At 40.0% G+C, this 10,577-nt stretch overlaps 1 protein-coding gene across 1 annotated transcript; it reads right to left on the minus strand.

Annotated features, from left to right (window-relative positions):
- Positions 1-4,568: 4,568 nt before the first annotated feature.
- On the minus strand, positions 4,569-6,388 carry ved (ventrally expressed dharma/bozozok antagonist). The gene is made up of 3 exons (XM_017720426.1): positions 5,955-6,388; positions 5,123-5,379; positions 4,569-5,016 (listed from the first exon to the last, which is right to left on the minus strand). Exons 1-3 carry the CDS (start codon positions 6,226-6,228, stop codon positions 4,666-4,668), a joined length of 882 nt encoding a protein of 293 aa, XP_017575915.1. The 5' UTR covers positions 6,229-6,388; the 3' UTR covers positions 4,569-4,665.
- Between the last annotated feature and the right edge of the window lie 4,189 nt (positions 6,389-10,577).

Consider the following 10,577-nt stretch of genomic DNA (forward strand, 5'->3'; position numbering starts at 1 on the left):
TTATGCGTTGTTGTGGTTATTTTATTAAGCAAACACTTACAGGAGCTTTCTTTATATGAAAGCACATTAATCCTAGTGGATACTCTACATTATGTTTCACTCAGTGTTATTGGGGAAAGTATGAAACTATGGAGAAAAAATCTGCCATTGACAGGCAATGTTAATTGGTGTTATTGGGATTTTAAAAATAGACTCTTGTGCAAGTTTAATTTGCAAATTCATATATAAAAGAATTTTGTTACATTAAAATATCCTGCATTCCTACATGTTGAGGTTGCACACATTTTGGAGGTCAGTTTTCTGATGTTGCTGTGCGATGTGGAACAGGCAATGAGCTTATAGGTTTTGGTGTGAAATATTTTGGTAAATGCTAAAACATTTTCATCTAATCACTGAAAATAGGATTAAAATGAATGTCATTGAGGGCTTTTTTTTTTAGTTCTCTGAATGCTTCAATAAGAGAAGCAGTATTTTCAGATAGCCAGATTCTGGTTTCAAGAACTACATAATTTGACTTTAAAGTGTTGGAAATGATCACAGCAGCAGCTGCCTGGACTTTCACATTTACAAAAATGATATTTTTGAGAGATGTGTTGTAGATACAGTACAAAGTACATTAGGCAACACTGATATTGTATCCTGTGCTAGAAAACTGTGCTAGAGTTATGTTTGCCTGGGTAATCATTATAGCATAAAAACGTCTTCCAATGGCCATCTCAGATTTTAAATATCCTCGTCAATTAAATATCTTCACACTGCCAGTGCCATTTCCATAGAACACGCAAAATAGCATCACGGCTGTGATTTGGTCGCAGTAGATCATGATACCCACGATGTTATTCGCGGTAACACATGATCTCGAATGTTATGCTACTTTTATACAGCAGTTAAATAAAGTAAGAAATTAATAAATCGGGCCGTGAACGTGGCATTTAATATGTTTTAATGTTTGCCGTTCCTTCCGCCAAAGTATAGTTCCTTAACAAGCAGCTTGTTGCCACGCCAGAGTAACGAGCTCCGCCCACTCGCTGCACAGCCGGCAGTTCGTTCTCCAGCTCCTCACACTAATCTAATCAAATCAAATTTATAGGTATAGCGCTTTTTACAACGGAGGTTGTCACCAAGCAGCTTCACAGAAAAGTCAAAGTTTTAACAAGAATGTAAAAAATTAAAAAAAAAAAAACCCAACAAAAAAAAAACCGTCAAAACCCCCAAACCCTCGTCGTTGCCGCTGAGCAGCTTTTCGGTCGGCGGCTGTGACAGAAGAACAGCAGCCCGGATTTAGCCAGAAATGACCCGAATACCATTCGCCAAACGTTTAGTCTCGTCTTCAGAGTCTGGCCAAATCAGTCTGAGACATGAAACTGCCGCAATAGCAAGTTTAGCTTGTTTTGTCAATTTTTGGTTAATGTTTTGTTCCAGCCAGACAAAACAGCATCTTACAGCCCACTTAGTTTGACGAATGCTATTGGGTTCATCTCTGGCTGATTCCAGGTTGTTTAGCTGTTCTTCTGTCACAGCTGCCGACTGAAAAGCTGCTCAGTGGTGATGACAGTTTGGGAATTTAGTGTGGTCTCATCTTCAGAGTCTGACCAAATCGGCTGTCGGTCAAATGTGATCTTAAAAGTGTCCGTTTTCTGTTTGTGCGCAAAGTAAGAAATAAAACGTTCAAATGGCTTGAGCGTCACCTACAGCTGTCAAAGTCGTTGCTCAACAACGGCGTCTTAGCGGAATGATACAGTGTTTGTGAAAAAAGCCGTGATGTTACGGCGAAACATCAGCGCAGTTAGAACGCTTCTCAACCAATCAGCTTGCGCGTCCGGAACTAACTTGTATAATTAAAAATAACGTTAAAGGTACAGAAAACTTCCATATTCAGAAAAAAATATAACACTAATGTTTAGATGGTAAAGCCTTATTAGCCTTATTAAAGATTAGACTTTATACAACAGCTGTATAAACCAAGCGAGTGGGCGGAGCTCGCTACTCTGACGTAGCAACAAGCTGGTTGTTAAGGAACTATAATTTGGCAGAAAGATCTGCGAACATTCAAACTTCTTAATTTATTTATTTAACTGTTGTATAAAAGCAATAACATACGCACTCCCTCTCCTGTTCTATCACTTAAGTATAACGTAGTGCTGTTGGCAGGACTGCGCCAGCTACTTTCATTCAGAATTACTGCATTGTAATAAGTATTTCCCTTGAGTTGTAGAGGGGTTTTTAAAAGCCTTAGGCTTCATGTTTATTGAAGATGCCAAATATACTAGACCACTGTCATGCCTCAGAACTCGCCCCTGGCCCCGAGCAGTTCATGTTATCAGCACACCAGAGTGTTTTTACAGAGCAAAATTCTTCAGGCTGGGTCACTTGAGCCCAGAGTGAGGTCTGTTCAGTGAGAACGGCCTTCACTTCTTCTTATTGCACTGGCTTGACTTTTTGGCTCAAGTTTTATGGCTAATTTTGTGAAATACCTCCTGAGTCTTGTGACATGGAGGAAGTTCGCTAAATTTCAGCTTCACAAATCCAAACAAGTGAAACATGATCAGTAAAACACAAGGAGTGTAAAACACAAGGAGTCCAGGAGCTTACTTAAAAAAAAAAAAAAAAAAAAAAAAAACAGGAAAAAAGAAAACTATATAATTGTGTAGAGTAAAGCATTAATAACAGTAAAATGCAGCATGGTTAGTGTTAGCCATAGTTTAAGTCCCCTGAAGCCTCCTTGATTGGTCCAAGAGCAGTTTATGATCCGAAATGAAGAACTTGAAGGGAAATTCCTTAAATGCGATGTAAACAAGGTCATCCAGAGTGGTTTGATGTGAGATCTGATGTGAAATAGTCCATTTGTAGAGAAAGTTAGACTGATTTCTTTACAGTGGTGGTGATAGGAACCAAGGGTCACCATGTTTGCAACACAAATATAACTACAACCACAAAACCGCCAGTGAACCTACACGTCTTCTAGATTTCTAGATTTTATATGTAATGATGATGGTAATATTGTGGAAAATGTGAACAAATAAGATTTCTTTGGAAATTATTTTGCCTTACAATGGCCTGCATGTACAACCTTCCAACCAATTTCCAAAAATGTTGGGATTCTGTGCAAAATGTAAATTAAAATCAAAATGCAATGATATGCAAATAATTTAAATTTCATTGAAAATTTACTAGTACAAAGTACTATTTGTACTTAAAATAGTACAAAGACAACATATCAGATGTTGAAACTGAGAAATTTTATTGTTTTTTAAAAAATATATGCCCATTTTGAATTTGATGCCAACAACGCATTCCATAAAAGTTGGGATGGGGCAACAAAAGATTGGTAAAATTGTGGAATGTTAAAAAAAAATCTGGTGGTTAATTGGCAACAGGTCAGTAATGTGATTGACTACAAAAAGAGCATCTTAGAGAGGCTGAGTCTTTCAGAAGCAAAGATGAGGAGGGCTTCAGCACTCTGAAAGACTGCATGAGCAAATAGTGCAACAATTCAAGAATAACATTTCTCAACGTAAAATAGCAAAGAACTTTTTTTAATCATCTACGGTACATAATAATGTTATTGCACATAACATGGGTGATATGCATGTTAGTGAAGGCACTATTAATGCTGAATGATATATACATTTGGCACCATATGCTGCCATCCAGACAACGTCTTTTTCAGGGAAGGCCTTGATTATTTCAGCAAGACAATGTCAAACCACATTCTGAATGTATTACAACAGCATTGCATCATATTAAAAGAGTCTGGGTGCTAAACTGGCCTGCCTGCAGTCCAGACCTGACACCCAATGATAACAATTTGCTCATAATGAAATGAAAAATACCGCAAAGGAGACCCCAAACTGTTGAGCAGAAAGAACAGGAAAACATTTCACTTTCAAAACTACAGTAGTCAGACTCTTCAGGTCCCAAATGCTTACAGAGTCTTGTTAAAAGAAGAGTCGCTGAAACACAGTGATAAACATGCACCCATCCCAGCTGCCATGTTTTTTTTTTTTTTTCAAAAATACATTTTTTGGCCCTCACCTCCTCAGAACTATCTTAAAACAAAGTATAAGGCATCAATCTGCATATTCATAAACATTTCATGTAATAACTTTCTGTGAAGCTTTTAAAAGGCATTAAACTCTTCAGGTGTCTGGTTCCTATCAACACCACTGTAAACAATTCTGACTCTGTAAGTTCCTCTAGAACTGAGCATTTCACACCAAACCACTATGAATGACTTTGTGTACTTCTTAACTATTTAATCATGCCAAAATTTTGAAAGATCGGTGGAGTTTCCCTTGACGTTAACTCCAAGGTTCAGCTCCTGCCTTAAAGTGCTTACAGCACTCTTTACTCTGTACCATTGTGCCACCTGGTGTCCACATGTTTAACTGTCTGTAAAAACATCACTTTCCAAAAGAACATAGACAAACAATGATGTACAGATAGACATATTTATTATACACTCATCATGTACATATAAACTTGAACAAAATATAAATTTAAAGGATTTACAAGTATGTATTTAAATATTCAACAATCATAAAAGGAAGATTTAAAAAATAGACATTCATTATTGCACTCAACCCTGTTATTCCACAATGGGTCTGACTGAGAGGGATGCTTTAGTAAGACTGTTGTAGTCCATGTGGCTCAGATTAACTCAGTTCACTGTGAGCTGAAGTATTGGTGGTGGTATGGCTGGTAGGGGCTCATCAAGGCCGGGTTGCTGGAGGCCAAAGAGAGGCTCTGTGGGCTCCTATAGTGGTAGACGGGGTTGACGGGCAGGGCTGGGACGGCTGCGGCGGCGGAGGGGTTGTAGTGGAGGTTGGGGGGGCAGAGGTATGACGCGGAGGCATCCTGTGGGGTGTAGTAGCTGGGATATGGCGCAGACCTGAAGGTCTGCAGCTCAGGGTAGTGAATGAGCTGGGAGGCCACGTTGGCCTGGCAGGCGTGAGCCAGAGCGTCCTGCACCGTCCGCTTCAGTTTCATACGCCTGTTCTGAAACCAGTTCCTGATCTGTGGAGAAATGATCATTACTACATGGAGATAAAAATCACCCGAACAATGCTAATGTTGCACATGTTGCCAGTTAAGCTATTCATTAGACCAGTGCTCCTCATACCTGTTTATCAGAGAGATTGAGGCGCTTGCACAGCTCAGCCTTGTCCTGGGCCCCCAGGTAGGCATTCCTTTTGAAGGCTCTCTCTAGGTTCTCGATCTGCTTGGCTGTGAAGGCAGTGCGGGCCCTGCGGCCGTTGGCTGGGGAGGCTGATGGGGCCAGCACCTCGGAGGCTACAGGAGAGAGTGAACGTCCTCCTTCACTCTCATAGCCAGAAGTCTCTTCCTCCTCTGTTCCGCTACTGAAGCCTGACTCTGGAGCTGTGATGGAGAAAACGTAAAAGGATAGTTAGCATTTTGTTGCTGGTTTAGACCATTTTGTAGCTCTGTTGAGGGATAATGATGTTCCGCACTTATAAAAACAGAGAGAAACTGAGGCCTACTGACTGGCCTATACATTGCAAGTTTTCAAGTTTCAGCACGACTTATTGCAAGGAAACCTAGTATTTCCAAAATGATAACTTTTTCAAAGAAAGAACAACTTTCTTAACCTTAAAGTATGTTGATGTATCTAACAAGATTTCATTATAATTTAATACAGATATATAGACATTATAGACCACTTCTATTGATCTGTTTGTAATGAAATGTTTATTCAATGCGACGGGCTGCAATTTTTATAAGCCATAACAATGAAAACATATAAAATTGAGCTTAAAAGGTTTCTACAAGGTTTTAACATGCAATGAATTAACCCTTTATCCCCCAGGGACCCACACTTTCTCACTATAATAAGTACAGTTCTGAAAGTTTCACAGTTGTTACCAAATAATTCATAAAAGTTGAGTAATACATTTTAAGATTAATAACTACAGTGAACTGAAATAAGATCTCACCATGTTGGGCGTTTTCTTGGTTGCTTGTGCTGGTCTCTTGTTTTGGAGTTAGGAACCTACATTCTGGGCCCACTGGCTCAGGCTGTGTGCCCTGAGCTTCTGTGCCGTTCACTCTTCTGCTGTAGAAACCAGGGAGGCTCTCTGGAACAGTCCCTGAGGTGCTGGCTCTTTCAGGGCCCGTGGAGATCCAGGAGCTGGAATGGTGCCCGGCACTTGGGCTGGAAGGAGCCTGGCTGCTTTGGGATAGCCATTCGATGGAAAAGTGTCCCTTCATCGTTTCAGTTTGAGCAAGAACAAAATGATATCCAGAAAAGTTTCGCTGAAAAAAATAGAATGTCCTTTGTTTTGCTCCTCTAAGGTTCCTGTGCGTTCAAAGCCGCTGGTGTGCTCTGGATGTGCAGTGAAAATAGAGAGAGGTCCTGTGAGCGAATGAGGCAGAGCACTGTTTGTCTTCGGATAAGTGATAACCACCTCTGGCGCAGGGCTGGAGTATTTATAGGGCTAATCCCAGCTCATTTACAATTCACTTAGGCCAGGATCAAAGGAAACATCCTCCTGTCTCTGCTCCCCCACCCCTCGAGTTTTCACAAGTGTGGTAATTAAGACGTCTCAATCACCTCTGAATGAGCCCATTAATTCCTGGCTCCAGTAAGTCTGGTGATGTAGCAAGACCCCTTAACCCCCGCCCCCCTTACTTCCAAAACCATCTCTGATCCTGTCTCCTCTCTGAGGTTTATGTGTGCATTCACATGTTCACATGTGGTGAGGGATCATGGTTGAAAGTCAGTGGTTAAACATGGGATTTCATGCCTCAGATGTCGAATATTTAATTGGTGGCTTTTATTTAAGTACTAATTTATATTTTCTCATGAAATGTCACACTTTGAACTTAACAGATGAACTGTTGAACTGTTTTATTATTTTATATCCCATGCACTTTATATGATACTGACAATGCGCTATAGGGATATAAATATACATAGTAGCGTGTAATACAGTAAGTTAGGCCTCACACATCTATACTTGATGTTCCTGTGTCTGCGAAATCTACGTAATCCAGCCCTTGTTTATGCCCTCTTTAGTCGGTATTGGTATCAAAGCGCGCGGGTGCTTTGAAGTGCCAGGCAGCAGTTAATGGCCTATTAAAGAAACACTACACCGAGAAGAGTTATGCTTTTTCCTCCACCCGTATAGCGACAAACCCCGCCTCCTGCGCGACGACTGGCTAGTAACATCCCTCGTCCTGCGCTACGATTGGCCATTAGGTTATACTCACAAGGAGTCCGCAGAATAGACTGCTGTTCCAGCCAATCCTAGCGCAATATGCAAATACGCTAGCTCCGGCTAGCAATCCGTTGTACAGTTTTTTTCTTGTCCAAAACCACATACCAGTGTACTACACATATTACACTAATCAATGAACTTTTATTGGTTGTGTATTTATTTTTACACACTATTCAGTGTGGTAGTACGCGGTTTTGGACGCAGCCCTTGTTTAGAGGACGTGAACTGCTAGCCAGCCGTCTGAGCCGGAATACAGGTGGGGGAAAAAACAGGCGCAATATCAAGTTTGGAGACTGTAGTCTGGCGAAGCCACACTTACTATTGGCGATAACAGGAATCATTGCGGTCGGTTTATCTCGTTCATCAGCCGGTTATCTCTGCACTGAAACGATCAATCTAGCTGAGCTCTCACGAATCATCACAACAAGGTCTTCACTGCAAATTGCCCATAAGCTCCAAAGGGCGGACCATCATTGTGTGCAAAGGATCCCATTGATCTCATCCCCTTAATTCCAACAAGAAAAAAAGAGACAAAGCAGAAAATAGACGGCGCCATGGGTGGAGATAGACCCATCAGTCCACCATTTTAAAGTGATCATAGTGCAGCCTTTACCTTGACAATAAGCGCTGTCACCCGTATTAAACTAACGGAAACTTTACAACTGGTAGAGGTGGATAGAAATTACTTCCATTTATCAAGTCTAAGTTGTTTTCTTAGTATTATTAAACGATGTCTACATTTAACAGGCCTTTCCCCATTGATTCCCTTACTCCTCTAGGGGTTCAGTTTCATTATGTTCTTTTGGACTACTTTCCCTCCTAATCACTCCTCTCACTTTTAGGCTTTAGTATTTTATTTTGAGGGGTTCGTATATAATGGAATACAAGGAGGAATGCATATTTATAATACAGAAATAAAGTATCTGTATTCAGTCCGAGGTACATTTTGTAAAGGCAGTAATCAGAACACAGTTACCCGCTAAGTCTAAATAATATAAACCAGCTTCAAAATAACAGCATTAATGCTTGTTTATTCACTGTTACAAAATGTTTTTTTAGTGTGTGTGTGTGTGTGTGTGTGTGTGTGTGTGTGTAAAAAACAGCTTACTTAGAGACAACAAAGTTCCTGCTAAAGCCTGAGTAGACTGAAAAATCAATGTGATGATCAGTTATTAATCTAGCGTCACTAAGCTCTGCTAAAGCCTGAGTAGACTGATACATCAATGTGATGACCAGTTATTAATCTGAGCGCCACTAAGCTCTGCTAAAGCCTGAGTAGACTGATACATCAATGTGATGTTCGGTTATTAATCTAGCGTCACTGAGTTCTGCTAAAGCCTGAGTAGACTGATACATCAATGTGATGATCAGTTATTAATCTCAGTATTACTGAACTGTTATGCATGCGTTTTGTTACATAATGCCATTAACTGAAAATCACAGTTACCTACTTCATAGTCAAATTAGATTTGTTATTGAGATACAGGGAAATGTTTGCTTAGTTCACGAGGCAGCGGAGGGAGCAGCAGTGGACTAAAGCAGGTGATGAGAGCAAACATAATGTTGAGAATTTTGTAACTTCTTTTTAAGTAGAAAACTGCCACCAGTAACAGCAAGGAACAGTGTGAAATACATGAAAATTACAACAGCAAAGTTTTTACCATCTGCCTTATCAGTATGTATCATAAATGTATTCTAAATGTATTCTGAATATGGAATATGAATATTGCGTTGGAATACATTATTGAATACATTTAGGGCAGTGCATTCAGTAGTCAGCCATCATTATTTTTATTAAAGTATTCTGCTCAATCCTGTCTCCTACTACTCCTAGTACTCATGTCATACTTTATATAACTGAACTGCACTATAACCTACAATGATATTTAATGGTACTATTATATTAAGGTGGTTCATGCTATAATAGTTTAATACGGTGATCAAATCTTCTTGACAACTTTTTCATTTTTGCACAGCTTTAATACATTAGGCCTCAGATAACAATGATATAGTAGATCCAACTCTGTAATTTATACTGTGCTAATTCTCTTACCATAATAAATTGCTCCAAAATAAAAATGGACCTTGAACATAGACCTGGGGAACGCCATAGAATTTGCTGACTTTCTTCCTCAAGTCAGGCAAAAAAATGTGCCTGAGCAACTCTACAATTCAAATGTACATCACATAGCCTTCCCTCTTTATGACTTCAAAGGGCAGATAACTTGCTGACCCTCTCGTCTCATATCTCCAGGGCTATCTCTCTCTCTCTCTTTTGTTTAAAGGCCACAACAAAACCCAGAGCTCATGCCTTTCTGTATCTGCTATAGATCTCCCGGGCGCGCTGCTGGGCAGTTTCTGTTTTCCAGTGTGGAATGCATGGTCAGGGGACAGTCCCCCAGCTTGGTTCCAGCTTCCATGAGTCCTGAGATGTGATAAAGGGGAGGAATGACTTTGATGTGAGTGGCAGGAGAGAGAAAGGGAGCGAGAGAGAGAGAGGGATACAGTACAGACAGCTGCCTGGTTTCATAGAGGACAGACGGGAGGGGCAGGAGACGGCGTGTCCACCTCCTGTCCCAGTGATCCTGCCATCAAAGGCCAGATTACAGTGTGTCTCTGCTGTTTGATATTGAGTTGATACTGCGTTATCAGGATAGTGAGACTTCTGAGCAGGTGCTTTGTGAAAGATGTGCCCTGTCTTACCCAAAATTGGTGAGGCACCTCTAGCCAATATGCGTAGGGAAAATAAACTACATTACAGATAGTTTTACAGTATTATGAAAAGCATATTATGGTATGTTATTTATCAACATGATATAAGTAATGCTAAATTTGTATTAGCATGATTTATACACTATGTATGCATGGAAGGTGGGTAACAAATGTGTCTACATATGAAATGGAAGTTTCCACCTTCAAAAAAGCCAGTATTTGGATGCCTGTAGTTTTAACACTTGAATTCAAAACTTTTGAACATTTTAATGCTGGGTTTAGTGTTAAAAGATGGACATTTTATGCCAACAAAAGCAAATATGTAGATACAGAACTGTGCAAAAGTCAGAAACCAAACTTCATTCAAAAAAATTTCCAGTCAAAGTGCAAGTTATTCATTTTTAGAATTAGATATAAGATACCTTGCTTACATGTGGAAGGGGAAGGTCCGTGTGGAAAGGAAAAGTGAAAAGTTTCCGAAGCTGGAGTTTAAAAAATTATTAAAACCAGGATATCTGAGATGTGGCGTAAGCTTTTATGGAGGGAAGAGTCTAAATTTGCAGTTGAGCATTTGAGAAGTGAAAATTGCAACCAACTTCTAAGATTGAACTTTGGGAAAAAAAATTG

Source organism: Pygocentrus nattereri, chromosome 18 (assembly GCF_015220715.1).
Source record: "Pygocentrus nattereri isolate fPygNat1 chromosome 18, fPygNat1.pri, whole genome shotgun sequence".
In the NCBI taxonomy this organism is placed as follows: domain Eukaryota; kingdom Metazoa; phylum Chordata; class Actinopteri; order Characiformes; family Serrasalmidae; genus Pygocentrus; species Pygocentrus nattereri.